The 18,315-nt window shown below is 44.5% G+C and overlaps 1 protein-coding gene across 1 annotated transcript in view; it reads left to right on the top strand.

Moving 5' to 3' along the window:
* CFAP299 (cilia and flagella associated protein 299) overlaps positions 1-17,190 on the top strand; it is a 231,851-nt gene extending 214,661 nt beyond the window's left edge. The window contains exons 5-6 of the mRNA XM_075039813.1: positions 14,462-14,591; positions 16,953-17,190. Of these exons, the coding sequence (XP_074895914.1) occupies positions 14,462-14,591; positions 16,953-17,048 (226 nt within the window). The 3' untranslated portion in view covers positions 17,049-17,190. The remainder of the gene's footprint in view (positions 1-14,461; positions 14,592-16,952) is intronic.
* The last annotated feature ends 1,125 nt before the right edge of the window (positions 17,191-18,315 follow it).

Here is an 18,315-nt window from a genome sequence, read left to right on the forward strand (position 1 = left end):
CATCTGCTAAAATAAAGAAAGAAGTAGAAAATTGTTTGATAATCGAACCCCTATTATTTGTTATAATAATGCTACACTGAATGCCAAAGCTGGGATAAGGAATGGGAGTGCTAGTTCTGATCTATAAATTCTGTATGGCTTCAGACCTACACGTCTGAGAGGAAGAGATGCAGTCTCGATGTGAGAGCGTGATATTTGTCTCGCTGGCGTTGAGTCAGATGACGCCGCACACGTGGACGGGGAAGGACGAGGAGGGTGTTTTGGCGGAGGCTGTTTGCCGTGGAAGCCCCTTCCCTTGTCTGCAGGGCAGAGGAACAGTGACAGCCCTCGGCTTCCCAGCGTGCCGGCAGCAGGGGCGCGGCAAGAGCTTGGAGCTGTTACGGGCTGTGATTTGCCAGGGTGTCTGCAGTTTTGCCAGAGCATATTTGCATACTTTTAATAGATGGCCGTTGATGGGCTTCTTCCTTCTTTAATTTCATGGTAATTTTCCACTACGTTCACACTTCCACTTAAACACTGATACGTGCCTGCAAATACCTTTTGATGTATGTGTTTCTTGCAAAATTATAACTTTACGTAAAATAGTGAAGTATAACACAAATTATGTTGTATACTGTACTTGCAAAACTGTTGCCTTGAAGAAGACGGGTGACCGATTTTAGAACGAATGTATAGGAGACAGGAGTTGTGGTAGCGTATAGCTCTAGTTGGATGCATAGGAACTGGTAAGTTTTCTCAACTTTTGGTTGAGAATATCCCTTTTTCTTACTGTCGGACATAGTAATATTCTGTTCTATTTACGACATATATTTCGGGTACTCTGAAACATTCAACTATGTTAAGCACATGTGGAAAAGCAATGATTACATCAGTTATAAATCATAATATTTGAGAACCCAGCTCAGAACATTAGGGAGGGGAAGAACTTACCTAAGTTTTTTCAATTTAAAACTTCCAGAAAGTTACAAATCTGCTCTAAGTCCAATTTTCCCGTTGTTAAAACGTTGTGCTATTCCATTGTTTTGGGAAGCAATTAATCTTTATTTTTCCTTGTGTACGCCTCAAATACAGATGAAGACTAGATAGTTATTTCTGTATTTCTTTCCATCTCTGGCTTTCGATCATTGCATTTGCATCTAAATTCTGTCAAATCTGTTTTCCTAACAGCACTGGTGATTGAGCAGTGTCTCAGCCAGGTGCCTCAGACCCATTTTGCCATTGTCGTAGCATTAATGAAATTCTTGGATTTTATTTCCCGTGCCCACCAGTTAAATTGCTTTGGCCGTTTTCCTGAGCATTCGTTACCATCTATGCCAATCATTGCCAACTTATTTTTTTAAGCGACACTGTTAAACTTTCCTGTTTCAAGTAACCGTAAACATCCCAGCAGTATGTGAAAGACTATAGGCAAAGACCTTTTCATCATCTTTTGAAACCATGTCAGACCTTAATGAGGTGCGCAGCCGCCTCGGGAGAAGATCTCCCCCTCGATTCTGGTGGGACTAAATTCACAGCTTCATCGGGAGCCACGCTGGTGTTAGCAGACGTGGCAGGTTTTGAAGCAGATCACAAAATCGATTTGTGTGATGTTATTTGTGATAATCTCCTCATGTTATGTCCTGGGGTGAGTATCTCATTGAAAAGATGGGAATTTTCAAGCTTCCAAACTTGATACTCTGTCAGAAAGTTAGTGAAATTAGGCAGTGTGAAATTCTGAAAGTCAGCAAAGTCACACAGTAAAGTCCACTTAAAACTGTAGGATCAGGGCATCTCGGCCGTAGCGCCACTCTTCTTCTTTTTGGCTGGGATGTTTTAAGTAGTTTCACGTTTTCAGTGTTTTGATACCCTCGATACTACATACTCATAGATTTTGGTGGACATACATGCAGAAAGAGTAAAGCACACCCCTGTTGCAGTCTGCGAGTAATATGCAGAAAAGGTTAATCAGTGTCAGCTAGAAAAAAATTGTTTCTGAGTTGTAGCTTGCTGAGGGGGTTGTTGTAGTTGTTCTTCATAGTATGCAGTAATATCTTCTTTACATCTGCATATTGAAGACAAACAGGGAGAGTGATTTTCTTAAAAACTGTATTGCTGACTTGGTTTGTTCTTTATAGGGCTACAGATTATGCAGTCGTTGAAACGGTCATACTAAGTGTACACCTTCGGGATATCTGATTCTTCAAATCTTACGGAAAGGTGTAACGTTCACATTGTCAGCTATTTATCTAAATGGTCTTTTTTGGAACAGTTGTAGTAACTACAGCCCCAGTAGTCCTACATATCAGTTTATCCTGTTTGGAACAGATTCTATCATTCTGCATAAGGACATGGACTTTTCTTTTTTTGCTTCCTGTGATTCAGATAACCTCAGGTCGTTTGCAGCTCACGTTGAGTAAGTATTACCGTGACCACCTCACTCCTTTCGTGACACTTTATCGGCATCCTCTCTCTGTGTCCTCGCCTGCAAGACCCAGCAAACGCTTTCAAACCGCTTGCCCTCTGTCCTCACGTACGCAGTGCCCCTTCAACCACATGAAGCTCTCCTTCGACTTCCCTTTTTCCTACTTTTCCTAACGTCTGCTGTAATGTGTACAACCTCTTCCTGTTCGTACAGCCTTCTCCTGGAACGTTTTTTCTGACCCAAGCACGTGCAGAGCTTTTGGTGCACTGTGTAGTCCTGTTGTACTCAATGTGTTTCATGTAGTTTGAGGAACTGGGGCCTCCATCCTTTTTATCCCTCTGGATTTCAAAGAGGTTCTGGTTATAGACTGTTGACAGAGTTTGACTATCTAGTTATACATGTGTGTGTCTCATGTGCATAAGCTTTGCAGTCAGATTACAAGCTATGAATCTGTTGTAGAGAAGAGATAAGGAACGCAAATACTCTGTATACCATTTTGCTTCATTAATATCACAGCTCTGCTGCCTTGTTTGGATTGAAATAACGTACATTTAAATTAGATACGTCAGTTTCCCAGATCGATAGTATGTTTGTGATTTGAAAGCATAAAAACCCCAATCTGTTTGCAATAGTTCTGTTGATTTGAGCCATTCAAGCTATATGTTGCTGTGCGTCACATGAATAGTTGAAATGTGTGTAGTAATGGGTTATGTAATTTTTTTAGTAGCGAAGAGAATAGGCACTGCCTTCTCCTGTACCAAACATTCAACCATAAGAAACTAATGAATGGATCATACCAAGGCCGATGTTCACAAGATATGGTACCTGAAGTTAAACCTGCTGGTTTTTAAGTAACTAAGTAAGTTACTTTTAAAGATTTTGGTTTTACACTAATAGTTGTCAGTAATTCTCCCCAGAGTTAGCAGTCTCCTGGGTGCTCTGGTCCCACCAAATCCTAGCAAAACACATCTTTTTCTTAATTGGTATTGGTGAGCTAGAAACCGCAAAGCCCATTTTGCAACAGTTTTTACATCCTGAACCCAGAGTTAGTGATCCAGGGGTTATATGAGGATGTGTTTTACAACAGCCCTTCGGATCTAGTAAGCTTAGGAGTGACTCCGCCAAAGACTTTTTTCCTCAAGACGGGGTAGTCCTTTCCTGAAAAGCTGGCGGTTTTGCCACTTGAAGGGAAGTTAAGTTGCTCAAGATGGAAACTCCTGATGCATTCTAGTCTCTCCTGTTCCTGTGTATTTAAAAGCTCGTGGTCATTGTGATATAGATAAAATCCTGAGCGTATTGCAGGAGGGGGGAGGGAGTTGTAGAGCAGTATTTTGAAAATGTGCCTAAATATTTAAGATTCGTCTTCCAAATGTTTGTGTAGTTGGCAAAGTTTGGAGGATATGAGACTTGTTATGCAACAGCTTGCAGAAAACGGCAAGGCAGGCTAGTGCCTTGCCTCCACAGTGCCTGAGGTAGCACCCAGCAATTTCACAGTCTTCTGGACTGAGCTCTTCTCAGGGGCCGAGATGTGGCGTTTTCTAGTTCCAGTGGGAAAGATGCATCTAAATGTCCCCAGGCCGCTTGGAAATTGCAGCCTTACTCATTCAGCAGACTGGTTGTTCTGAGGATTCCCTCGGTGCCCAAACCATTAGGATTTCAAAGGATTTGCATTAGTGAGGTCTGGGAAGGAGGGAAGAATCCTTTCCAAGCCTTGAAGGTTGGCTGTCTCCCCCAGCTTGACCGCACACCATTGAAGTGAAATACTAGGAAAAAGGAGTGTTCATTTTTCATAAAAGTATTATTTTTCATCAGTTCAGCTGATAATTAGAAGTTTTAGCACATGGTTTTATAGATTAATTCTTTCTGGTCTCAGCTCTTTGCCTAAGGAGATTACAGTTGGAAGGGAAGAAGACCCTTTGAAAGAAACCACAGGAAGAAAGAGAGAGATACATGCATACATTAAGCATGCTTTGAATACATGCCTTCAGAAAAATCCATCATTTCATCTCAGATGCTTAATCAAACTTTGATCAAGAGGCTAATTTATTCATGGATGTTAACCTTGCTTCCTTCAGAAGGGAAGACGTTGGAGAAGCTGGCCCAGCTCCACAAATACACGTATCTAAATCGATATGCAACAACACTTCGACATTACCTTTACTAGCTTGGCAACCTGTCTAGTTGCCATTTAGTTCCTCCAGGTCTTCCTGCTCATCATATCTTACTATGGCTCTGATCCAGCAAAGCACCTAAGCATTGTTTTCAGTGCAACTTTGGCACACATCTGAAGGTCATGTTTTTAAAAGTGTTAAAGGTGTAGGTAGGTGCCCAGGGGGATTTTGAAAAATCCATGGAAGCTCCCTGCAGTGCACCCCGCCTACTACAAGAAACCGTGAGGCTTTGGAAATCTGTCTTGGCACTTACCGGCATCTTTGGCACCTGAAGCAATTAGTTGAATGATAGCGCAGGGCTGCAGTTGTTCATCGTGCTCTGGCTTTTTGTTAACGGAAGAGGAAGGCTAATAAGTGAACCTATGTGACAAGCAGACAAATGCTCTGCTAGGATGCCTTCCTTCATTTCTACGTTGGCCTTTGCTAGAAATTCCTCTCAGATAATCAGATAATAAATCTTTCCCTAAGATTTTATTCTTTTCTGAGGAAGATTCGGTGATCTCTTCTCCTGTCTCACTGCTGATCATTATATACTCCCTTGTCTGCTGCGGTGAGGAACTAGTTTCGGTAAATCTCTCGTGAATTTAACCTGAGGCCCCCTGTTCTCCAGAGACCGTTGTTCAGAACCTTAGCTGGCCGCACCACTCGGTGTGGAACAGGGACGGAGTGACCGCTGCGTGCATGTTTCTGTGAATGGCGCTTGCTTTGTTTGGTTGGTTTTGTTTTGTTTTAACATCCAAGGCCTGGCTGGGAGGAAAACTTCCATGACTGAGATTTTTATTTTTATAGGGTGGTTTTTTTGGCTCCCATCTGAAGGCACTTTGAGAAAGCACATGGGGGGGGGGGGGGGGGAACACAACAAAACCCAACTTGATTGGCTGACTGCTATTGCGATCACCATATACTGGTATGCAGAAGAACAGGGACTCTGATTTTGTACGTTGATCTATCGGCTATATGCAACTTCCAACAGGCCTTCAGTGATTATTAATTGCACAATACGTATAAGCTGTTCATCCTGTTGTTCCTTCAACAATTACATGCCTCTCTTTTATCTTCTTTGTTGTAGCTTCAAGATAAAACTTTTTCTTTTCGTTGGCCATAAATCCTAATGCGTTGGGTGGTTTTATTCTTTAAAGATGGAGAGAACTAATAAGATAACGCACTCGTGAGTGATTACTCCACAGCTTCTGGAGCCTGACAGTAGTTTCATAATTTCTTGGGATTGGGCCTGTAACCCTGAGGACTTGAATTTATTTTCCTTTTATTGCTTTTATTTCTTCTCTTTTTCTTAGTAATCTTAGCCTTCATTCTGAAATGCAAAAGGTGTACCCAGCCGAAGTTCAAACAATGCCGGGGGTACTGAGCACATTGCAGAAAAAAACGCCTTGGCTACGAGAAACGTTTCTAAACGCTCCAACGCTGAGGCTGTCTGCTAATGCCCGCTGAAAGCAAAAGCAGACGAACCTGCAGGTTGGAGGTCTTAGTCTACGGCCTGCGCTGTCAGCGGCGGAGGGCCAGGGTGAACTGCAGAAAGGAAGGCCCGAGCTCAGCTCAGGTGCCCGAGCCGGTTCTGTTGTGACCATCTGCCGCCCAGCCTGCAGCCACCCGCGCCTTCCTGCTGGGGCTGCGGCCGCCGCCTGCCCTGGGCACAGCTCGTAGGGTGCTGCGTAGGGGTGGGCTGCTGCCCAAGGGGACACGGCGTGAGCGAAAGCCCCCTCGGCAGCGGTGAAGGAAAGGACGTCGGCCGGTTCACGCGACACCGGTTGCGATCCTCGGTCTGGCAGTATCCGGACTTCCTCGATACGCAACTCATAGAAGAGGGAGTGAGCTTAAGAGGTGGAGCGACACAGCTAATGGTCTCACTTTGACCTCTGTTGTGTTTTCTGTCTGATAAAAGATTCATTTTGTTGAGTACCTATTTGCACAGCAGCACATAGCAGTATACAGCAGGGGCAAATCAATTGTGTAAACTCCAATGCATGGCAGCAGTCTGCTGTCTGGAGATACGGTGTAAATACATGCAGTAACAGTTACCATAGAAAGTTCTGCCACAGTTTGAGTAAACTGCATCGTTTCTGAATTCTGAGAGCACCTGAATTACACAGGTCCTCCCAGACAGACAGTAACATAGTCTCTCCCTAATGACATTTTGCAGAAGGATTTTGCCGGTTATTTTAAGTATTTTTAAAAAACAGGTAGCAGTTCTCTTGTTTAATTTCCCATTTGTAGTTCTCAGTCCAAACTCAGTGCAGGAAAGGACATCTTTTGCACTCACATTCAGTCAACTGTAGGCTGTGTGGTATCAACAATGATATGTTGTTAAAATGTGTACCTTCCCGTCCTGGAAGCAAAGGTAGTGTCCTTTCTTTCCCTGCTGCTTTTTGAAATGTGTCTTTGCACTTTTTAAGGTCCCATAGAGAACTGTTCTGCCAAGAGGTGAGGAGAGTTTGGGAAGAAGGAAGAATCCTAAACTTCGGAAATGAAAAGGGAAACTTAATGTAGCGGTTAAGGATTTGGCAATTTTAATGACATCCTACTGAGGCAGCAAACTTGAGGCACACACCTAGATTATGAGGACTTAAATATGTAGCCCGATTGAGGTCCTTTGGCTTTGATGGAAGGTGAAGTGCAATGGCTTGCGACGTAACAGGATGATGAGAGAGGAGAGCGGGCAGTTGGTGAGGTAGCACAGAGATGCATAGGATGATCATCCTGGATCCCATTGCTGTGTGTAGAATACCCATATGGGGGTGTGTATGCGTATGTAGATAGAGTAGATGCATCATGTGCTCGTTGCGTTACGCGCACTTGAAGTCATCTTTGATTCATAGATAATTCACGACCGGAAGAAAACTTACCTGATGAGCAAGCTCCCTGCAACAAATTGTTCAACTGCTGTGTGTGTGAACCAGAGGAAGAAGATGGAACCGGTTTAGATGCTGGTAGACAGACTGACAAGAGGAACTATACAGCAGCTGTTAATGGGGACAGGCAGGAGAGGTGTGCACTGGCATTAGCTGAGGGCATAGATAGAACCATGATTTTCAATATAAAAATGACTATTTTAATGAAGATTAGACGTTCTTCTTATTCTGCCAAGAAATAGGCTGAAAAACAGACTAACAGAACGATAGCATCTTTCGGCTCTCGGAATTCCAACTCTCTCGTGTAACAGAATTGCTTTCCAAGTCCTCTTTGTGTTCCTGCTTTCTGACTGAGCAATATGCCGAGCTGTGATAAACTCAAAATGCACCATTTAGTTAATGCTTCGACACAAGCTGCGTACAGTAGGAAAGCTTCAGACATACAGCATCCTTGAGGCACTCGTAGCCTACATCATAGGACTGAGATTCGTGTTACACGCTTGTCCAGTCTAGATGTACATCTCCCAGGCAATGTGGGTTTATAGTTCGGTGAAGCTCGTTGCAAGTGTACCGCTCCCCTGAGCCACCTTGCATTTATCTTCACCTTTTTTCAGTGCATTGCCCTTCATGGTATGCTCAAAAACTCATGAGAGCTGACTTAGAGGCTTGCTGAGCAGTCATACAGTTTCATATCAGGTCAACGGGAAGTTGCAGGTGCTCCTAATTTTTGGATATCACACTCCTTTTTTCTCCTTGATGCAGGGAAAAAGGGGCAATCTTAGAGGCAGATCCCAGGCGGGAAGCAGAGTGGCCATGTGGCTTTTGGGGGGTTATCGGGAGGAGAGGCTAGGATCAAAGGGTTGCAGTGCCGAGAGGAGCTCTGCAAGCCTTTGATCTTCGAGTTGCTCCAGCACGCCGCTGACGATGTTAAATGAAAGCAGGCCTAAAGCCAATCTCCGTGCCCCAATGGACGCTTCCCTGCACTCGCTGTGCATAGCAGTCATCATTGGTCTTTATGACAGGGTCTCCTGTGCAGAGAGCTTGGCTGTCTGTGCATCCTCACGGCACTGGTTTTGTGGCATCAGGTCAGGATCTTGGGCCTCCTCTGGAGCGTAGAGTTCGCCACCCTTTTGCTACTTAATCAGAAGCAAATGGGAATCAGCACGGATGTGCTCCTTTCAGAGATCCTCTTGCTGGCTGTTACCTATGTCTAAAAGACCCCGAAAAAGTAAAGAAAGGGAAAAGCAAAAAAGTTATTTGTTTTTAAAGCTATACAAAAAGAGGGAAGTCAACAGCTTGGGGAGGTATATTCAAACTCTTGCTATTCATAAGCTTTAGTGCCATGGAGTAGTTGTAGTCCCAATGACTCGCAGCGATGTGTTAGTTCTTGTCCTGTGCTTGTTGAAGGTAGTGGGTGAGCATCAGCCCTCCTGCAACCAGTGGCAGCTTTGCCGCTCTGTTGAGCCAAATTTCAGAGTTTCTGCTGTTGCTTGGGAGAGATGCAAAGGAAAGGCTGCATTCAGGAACTGCAGAGAGAAGGTGCTGGTGTTGGCTGCAGAGTGCTGCTGCAGGAGCTGTCCAGATTTGAGCAAGAGGGAAAAGCTGCATCTCTGCTAGGTTCAGACGCATCCGATGCTAGCTGGCGTGGTGTTCATCCGTAAAACTGCCTTGCAGCGATGAAACGTCATTGCCGACCCCAGTGCTGATGGGGCTGTTTCCCAAGTTCGGTAGTGAGACGCGGCGAGCTACGCGTTAGCTAAACGGCAATGGCAAGGCCAAAATAGTCTTAAAGATTATTTCTGGCTCTAGTGCTAAACATCCTGTCACCGTGTTGGTTCGGAGCAGGGAAGCTTGGCCACAGGTTGGAGGCAGAGATGCCCGTTAACTGCCAGTGCAAGTGGTATAAATAGGATGTGTCAGGCACTCGCTGTCCACTGTGGTGACTCCTGCTTAGTAACTGCATGCGCAGCAGGCAGCGCTGTGCTTTTCCACTGCCTCTAGGAAACCAAGGCATGAACTGGTCCTGTGGGCCAGATGCTCATTTCTACCAATTTTATACAAGAATGCATTGGAGTTACTCCCGATTTACAACCAGTGCGCAAGACAATCAGCCGTGCGAGTTGAACTAAATGCTGCACGGTTTTAATTCACTAGTGACAATATAGCACAGGTAAGCAGGAAAAAAAAAACTCCAAAATAGCTGCTGCGCACGAATCAAACTGCCTTGGTTTTCCGAAGTAGTGTAACATAGCTCACCCTGCCCTGGCAATCATTTGATAAATATAATTACTTTGGTGAAAGCTGCTTCAAGATGAAAAAGAAAAGGAAAACTCAGCATCTTTAAATTTCTGAGGTGGAAAAAGTAGCTTGTTCTTATTTAACCAGAGGTCTGTGACATGCATCTTATTATGAAACAGCGGTTGGCATGGAATGAGGCATATGTGTTGTATTACGTCATGTCGTGTCCCACCGAGGCAGTGACCTCATTTGCACCAAAAAGCTGCGGAAGGGCTGACGGGCCAAATACCATCCAAGTATGTTGCTACTTTGTCATATTTGGCAAGCACATGCAGAATGCCAGTTTCCCCCCATTAGAATGATTACCAGTGCACTTCTACCGGAGGGCAGAAAGAAAGAGAACACCAGGATAAAGGAGCTGCTGCTTCTTTTTGTTCCCCGTTCTAGTCTCCTTTGTTGTCCTGCATGCCCCTATCTCCCTTGTCTGCACCCTTCTGCTGCTGCCCAACTAAAGTAAGCTGGTCTGTAAATTACCGGGAGGGGGGCTGAAGCCAGATAGTTTGCATCGCAAATTCGTAGAACCACAAACTGAAAAAAGCTGTTGAGCCGTCATTGTTTATAATTAGTTTTTGACTGAAGTCCCAGTCTGCTATAGGGAATGGTTTTATCTTTGTGTATGCGTGGGTGGGAAGAGAAAAGTGGAGTACTGAATCAAGGAACCAATCCTTATCCTGAGGGGAAGAAAGAAAAGGGTAGTATAATCTAACCCCATGGGATCAAAGGTGGGGCCAACACAGACATAAACACCTTTACACTACGTTCTGTCTCCCTGATTTTGCTGATTTAAATAGTAAATAGTAAGTTGGGACAACAAAGCTCTTACCCTGCAGATGCACACCTTCTTTTCTTTTGGTCAGATGGTGATTGGCAAGCCCCAGTTTGTTCAGTGTCTGCAGCGTTCTCCAGTCTCTCCAGGCCTGGTGCGCTATGGTGCTTCAACCCCTGGAATAAGCTGTGTAAGAAGTTCTTCCATCACAGCTCATTTTCTTGCGGAATAAGGGGAAAAGGGGTACAATGGCACACTGAGGCATCAAAATCCAGTTTTAACCTTGCCAAGGATTTGCCTCTAGGAAAATGGTTGTCTGGCTCCCTGAATGTGAGCAGCCACAGGACTCCAACCAAAGCACCCCATCTCGTGGCAGGAGCTGGCAATTGGGACTCTTGGCTGCTCTGCCATCAGCCCACATGTCCTAGGGAAAGATCTCCAACATTTTTTGTGCCCTGGCTCCCCTAGCCGCTGATGAGCTGTAATAAAGCCTGCCTTACATCTCCCAAGAATGTCAAGTGGTTTAATGCATGTTTACAAAAAGACTCAGAGATTTTTGGATGAAAGACATTCTGTAAGCACCATGTGGTTTGATGTGCTGCCATCTTGGTACCCGAAGGATAACTTGAAGGATACAAAAACCTGTATTCAGACTGTTGTGTTCTGGGAGCGCATCTGCCTGCCTGCAGAATGAAAATCTGCTCAGACCAGAATTAGCTGATGAATGAAAGAAACCCGCCTCACATATTTTAGTCTGTATTCCCAAACGCAGTGTGCTACTCGTTATATGCCGCTGCACCAACAAATTATTGTCTAAAAAAACCCTGCCAACTTAACAACAACAACAAAAAAAATTAAAAAAAAACCACAACCCAAGGTGCATTCTTCTTGCAGCTGGACTATGGGCACTGCGAAGTTCCTCGTAGCCCACATACTGAAGTGCCATGCTGAAAACTGTTACATTTGTTCCAAAACACATGGTAATCAAACAAAATAATAACAGAAAAAATGCACACTGAGATTTTTTTCTTTGGCATTTGATCATGTTCATCTGATAGCATGTTTTCATCTCAGGATAATTTAAGTATTTAAAGCCATGTGGAATTCTGCTACCAAAAATTAGTTTGATTAGATTGGGATTATAGTAACTCCTAAATAGCACTTTGCTGATGAAGTTCAGTTTAGTATTTTTTCTGGAGAAATAAACCACGGATGAGATGGGATTCCTTAGGTTTTGATTTCCAGCTCCCTCTTGCAGCAGCCTGGTGGTAGAACGCATTGATTACAGCGAGCAAGCTTCACCTTAATAGTAACTGGCAGGGGAGAGGCCGCTCCGGAGAAGCTTTCTCCAACGCCTTGCTCCTCTGGTCAAAATGTTCCTCTGACCTCCTGCCTTTTTAGGCAGTATTAGGAGTATTTCCTGCCAGCATATGTTACTTTGTCCTCCCAGTAACACTGTTCTTTAGCTGCAGCAGCCCTTCTCATCCTGCCTGCTCGAGGTGGGTGTGAGGCTTACTTGAACCACCTGATGTCATCAGTTTTCAGTGAAGAACATGAAAAAAGGTATGCAGGGGAAAATTTTCTTCCATGACCAGGCATCTAGGCTTCCTCAAAGCCACCGCCATCTCACTGTCTGCTGCTCTTTGTTTTAGAGAACGTGGGAATATCAAGAAGCTCAGGGTTTATGTGTGGGAAAGGCAGCTGGAGAGTTGCACGGGGCACTGCCCCACTCTCTTAGCCCTCAGTACAGGGTCCAGAGAGAATCACTTCATTTTGCTGGTGGACTTGGGGTTTATGTTTCACATCTAAGCACATGATGGAATTTAATTTGTCATGGAGTGAAAGAGTCCATAACAAAACTGTATGCAGTAGGCATTGATTTCTCAGCAGAAAGGCTGATCCTGTCTTCACTGGCTTACATGGGGAAGTATGATAGGAGTGGGGTTGGAAAGTTGGCAAAATGCAGGAAGTTATTATCCGACAGCTAATTGACTATTTCCGCCTTCAGATGTTTAATTTCTTTTTAATGAATGTGGGGAAGTCTTTGCAGGGAGCGCTATATTCCGCCCCCCCACCCCGAGATAATGTGGAGCAATTCCTTCCAAATCTGGTAGTGGTTTTCCAGCAGAAACAACCTCTATTTGCGCAATTGGACTCGTTAAGCACGTTGTGTCCTGGGGGACAGAGGAAAGCTCTATGGATGAAATAAGGTAACTGAGTAGAGAGTTAAAAGAATCTGTGTATTTAATTTGTATGTAAGTTTGTGCATATTCTTATTCTTAAGCATGAAATAAAAAATCTTGTGTTTACCACTTAAAGTGGGTACTCAGGAGCATTAAATAATTCTATAGACAACAAATTAATGTGACCAATTAGCATATCAAAGCAAAGCAGTTATTATTACTAAGTTAAGTGGATTGTGTCCACCCACCTTTCACTCATTTTCTGCAGGCATCTAAGCATTAGGCTGGAGTGTTCCAGAGGGCGGCTTCTGCTTGCGCTAACTCGCTTGCTCAAGGACGTAACTTTGTGCTGAGCACACCGTTTTACCTTACCTTGCTGTAATCCAAGGCTATCGACTTCAGTGGCAAATCACACGCTGACTTCAGTGATGCCAGGATGAATTCTGTAATGGCACTGTAAATTCATCTCCAACTCATTGTACGTTGCTCCATTCCTACCAGAGGTGTTCAGGATGTAAAAAGTTTAGCATATGTAACAGTGGGGCCTATTGTTTTGCACTCTTTCGAAGCAAGGAAGAAATCAAGGTGCTTTAAAATCCAGAACCATGTATCTGGTTGCAATGGAGTATCCTTGCAGAAGGCAGGAAAACTAGAAGGTATTTTCTAAATTTCTTGAATCCTCCTTACACACAGAATGATTTCCTGACTTCCTCCCATTTCCTCCGTCTTTTGCAAAAGATACGCTCGTGTAATCAGCACCGGAAATGCAACGCGCCGCTTCAGCGATCAAACAACTATCCCAGCGAGGTACGCGTAGCAGCAGCAGCATCGCATTGTGCGGTTTGTAGGTACAACTGAGTTGAAAAGGTTTCTGAGCAAGCACTAACAATGAGCGTGCGAATGACAGCCTGATAGTCGGCTGTGTGGCAAGTACAAAGTCCAAAGGGGCTGAGGTCAGGTGACAAAAAGTTTGAGAAGTCAAAAAACAAAAGTGTGAGAAGGCTTGGGGAACTCCAGTACCGCTGACTTGGGAGAAAGACTGATAAAGTGCTGAACCCCTCCTGTGTCCGTATCGTACTTGACATAGCAGGCCAATTCCTTTTGACTTCTGTTTAGCGCCAGACATTTTGGAAACTAGTGAGCACAGTCAGCCTGATTGAACAGTTTGCTCCACAATTAATCCTAGGCTGATACCTACACCGGTTGGGGGAGCTGGGATTTTCCTTGGGGAGCTGGAGTTCAGCCCCTCCTGCTGTATCTGGCCCGCGAGGAGACTTCCAAAAATTCCTCACTGCTAGAACTATATTAAAAACAAGAGAAAGGAAAACAGTAAAGCAGCAAGAGAGTTCCAGTGAGATCCGAAGGGGAAACTGTCGGTTCCCACATCTGGTTTGCGGATCTGTGGTGGTCCGGGAAGCACTTTCAGGTGGTCTCCAGAGCTATTTCCGTCCCAGTAGTAGTTCTCAAGCCCTACCGCTTCCCGCTAGTTGTAACCCAGTCTCTGAGTCTTTTAGTAACGCTAGTACTGAATGGATGAGGAGACAGCTAGGGGCCTCAGCTTTGGTTTGCCAGAGATCAGATACGTAGGGCCACATTTGGACAGGTTTTCTAGTATTTAGTAGACTTTTGCTCCTCAGTGAATCTGTCTGGCTTTCAGAGGGGCTGTTGTGGAATGAGGAACTACTCAGCATGAACAAGGAGGTCAGAATCTGCCCTTTAAGCTGGAAGAATGACATCCATTAAAAGTACAGCATTTCTGTTTCACATTTTCACAGCTTTTACAACTGGGATAGAAATGTCAGCACTTCAAATTCCAGCCCAAATTACCAAGTGATTGCAGAAAATGCCTGTGGACTACTCTTCAAGAACAAAAGTGATAGGAAAATAATAAATGTGGATCCTAAGGTAAATGTCTCCCCACCCCCCAATATTGTAAATTGTCTTTACGCCATGGAGTTTGACTGCTAAACTGTTGAGTCCGATTGCAAATAGTGTGTTTATCAATACACACCTAATATTTCAGGCTTAGTCAGACGTGCTGTTTGCCTTGTTAACCTGGCTGCTCCGGTCCCTGTCAGGATAAACTTAGCCCACCTTGCGTATGAGTGAGTGTGTCTAGGCCTTTCCCTTGCGATGACAAAAATCAGAACTTGAACTGACTGATAAAACCGCAAGATTTCCGAAGCAGGGTTTCTCTTGCACCCTACCCCTTTCCCTGCCCTTTTTCCCTCCAACCGGAATGAGAAACTGTTGCTCTTACTGCCAGGATTGGCTGCAGGCTGAGGCTGTGTCCTATTAGTTGAATTGCTGAGAAGGGCTAAGGAAAGGGAAGCGTGGGAGAGGGAACAGGCTGAGGAGGAAAGTGGGACTGACTGGACGATGTCAGGACTGAAGCATGGGAGTGTATAAGCAGGTGCATCTGGTGTGGAAAGACACTCTGTTTTACTCAGAGGATGACACACGTGCCTCTAGCTAAAAGGAAAAATTGCTAAAATGTTGGGGACGCATCCTGGGGCTGGTGGTCTCTGTATTCATCTCCTCTTAAAAATCAAATCCCTATTATGAAACATGCCTGCAGGTGGATGAAAATAAATAAATACTAGGCTACTTTGAAACAAAAGTTGCAACTTGGAGGCGGTAATATCCCAGATCCTGGCAGGGCCTGCTGAACACCAGCAAATCCAGAAAGCAGAATCAGTTCCTGCATCCAAAGCGTGGACCATCTTCTAACCCAGCACTTCTGCAGTGGTGAACTGAAACTGGCCGAATCCCTTTCCCAACGGCACACGGTCGTTATTCTTCCACCTTAAACAAAAGATTTGAGAAGTCCTAAGGAAAGCGGCCCCATTAAGGTCATTTAGTTCTTGTAGCAGATTGAGATTGTCACCGGCACAAGGGTCAAACTTGGATTTGAAACCCTGTCCTTCACAAAAGAGAAATTTGTCACTGGGTGCATCTTCTTGTGGAGGGCTGTGTTTCTCCAACACGCAGTAAATGGTTCAGAAGGACTTACAATTGAATAAAAGAAAGGAAAATACTCGTGCCTCAGTAGTGCTATAAACTGGATGAACGTTGTGGACTCTGTGTCTCATAGATGATTGACAGAGCAAACATATGCTTTGCTTTCACCTAAGAATGGCTCTGATCTTATTATTGCTGAATTTGATTGGTCTCTACCATTTATTTACATAGCAGTTTAATCCAAAGAAAGCAAATGCTTGAATCGTACCCGGACATCCCATTTTCAGCCGTAGTTGAAAGCTGATTAAATCGCCATGGGTATTTTATCTTTCGTGTTGAGCACCGCATGGGTAATAACATTGTAGAGAGCTTCCCTCTGTAAGAAACCGACTCTGTTCCTCCGGTGCCAACCGCACTTTTTAAAACTTTACAACTGAAGTCCTTGGACTATAGATTGGATGTGACAAACACACCCAGGCTTTGGTTACTGTCAAAACAGACATGAACTAAGCTGGGCAATAATTTGTTTGGGTTTCTACAGAAATAATCTAGGATGGTGGTTTCTTTGATGTGCTTCCCATGAAAGATGGTCACGTATGAATAGTAACAGTACAAAATATCAAATTATATGCATTTCAAAATAAGTGCATTGGTTTGTTAGAAATTCAAAAATGCATGCCTAAAAATGTGTTTGGTTGCATTGAAAGTGGGCCACCAGTCCAACTTCCTGCAGCTGCAGAACATCTGTAACAAATAACTAGCTCTTTAGTGTCTACGTGAAAGATCCTTGTGTGCCAAGAGCCACACGAAGAAGCGTTTGTGCATGTGCATTGTGTCCCCCCACAGGCTGCAGGGCACAGGCCTGTGAGTCCTCGTGAGATCCATCTGGCTTTGGCTTTTCTGTAGCACTCAGTGATGGAGAACAAGCATTTGAGAAGTGCTTGCTATGGGCCAAACTGCAATCAGCACGCGTTCTCTCTCACGGGGTTCGGCTTGAACAGACTTAGTACCAGCTGCCTGATCTTCGCAAGCGGGCCTTCTCTTTGACTGGTCGACCGTCCACCTGTTCCTAGTTGTATTTAGCCAAAAGAACTCTATCACTGCCTTTGCATCTGCTAAAAGCATTGCAGGAGAAATGAACTGCCTGGTGCCATGACATTAATCGTCGCTGAGAGATCCCCACATTTAGAGCTAGTTGCATTTATCAAACTTCATGCTCCGAGGGAAGAAGAAGAAAATGCATTACATGAAAAAACATGTCTTGTCTCTCTCCTGACTGGGTCTCTGTAATATTCTGTGTTTCAGGCCTACCCAGGAGACAACACAACACGGACGGCTGTTGAAACAGATCTCTACCTCCACGTTGTTATCTATGACCATATCGTCAGAAGAGGGACCTGAGGTCCATCTGTGTGGCTCTTCTCCCAGTGATTTGTTTAGCTATTTTAAAGTCATCGGGAAGAAAAATAAACAGTTGAGAGATCTTTACCTTGTGTTCAGGGTTAGGAAGGGGGATTTTTATACCAATTTAGAGTGGGTTTGTGCCTCGTTCCTTGATGGAAGTAAAGTGGAAGGAAGACCCCGTACTGGCTGTAGAGTCTATGTATCTGGGCCCCTTGTTTGTCCATTGTGAAGTCTCTGGGCTACGTGAATTGCAAAAGCGCCTAAAGGGAAGTCAAAAGGTTTGGACCCAACTCTTCCCACTACTCCTAAGGCAGCAGGGTGGCTGGGACGGTAGTGCGGCATTCTTTCCTGGAGTAAAGACAAGAAACAACTGTCCCATAGTACCCCAGCAACAGGATGTTTTAAATTCTTCCTGGGAGACTCTTTCAGGTAGGCCTGGACCTCTGTTAAGCAGCTAACGCCACGTAATATGAACAAAGCCATTCATAGGGTAGCAGGGAAAAGTTGTACCAAATAGACTGGTAAATGTAAAGAAATCTGCAGCGTTTTGACGGCATTAGTGGTTCCTCAAAGGCCGCTTTTCATCCATTCCTGCTCTTGCTGCTGTTCTAGTACCAACTTGCCAGAAGTTCAGGCAGCAACGCGACGGCCCAAGGGACTCTCTTCTATTGCCGGCACACTTGGGGAAGTTGCCTGTACTTACGTGACCCAGCTGGTATAACCACCAGCATAGCTATCTGCTCACTGCAGAACTGGAAAACGGCACAAAGCTAAGCAGCAGAAAGAACTAGCAGAAAACAAAAGCAATAATTGCAGAGAAAATAAAAAGGATGTGGAGGTAAAGGCAGAGGAAACAAAGGCAGAAAGTGGCTGGATAAAATTCCCTGGGCCTTATGCCTTAAGGGACTGGTTGATCTTAATGATCTTTTCTGGCCTCGGTACTGTGAATTTGTGAAAAGGACGAGTGAGGCAACTCAGACGAGAAAAGAGATGGTAGCAGCGCTGCTAGGCTTACCATAGGGTGGGGTCTATCTGCCAGCCTCATCACGAGCATGTTCCCTTTGGAAAAGGCTGAGTGCCTCGGTCTCAGCAGTTGGCGCATTAAAGATCCCTGTACTGCAAGGAGAGGGAGTGTTCCAACAATTACAAAGTGAAAGTTGTTACTTCAAAGCTGCAGTAATTTGGGAGAGACTTGGAAGCCTTTTTTTCTTTCCCATAAAACTTTCGATGTTATGAAGTTCTGCCATTTCCAAAATACAACGAG

Source organism: Buteo buteo, chromosome 1 (assembly GCF_964188355.1).
Source record: "Buteo buteo chromosome 1, bButBut1.hap1.1, whole genome shotgun sequence".
In the NCBI taxonomy this organism is placed as follows: Eukaryota; Metazoa; Chordata; class Aves; order Accipitriformes; family Accipitridae; genus Buteo; species Buteo buteo.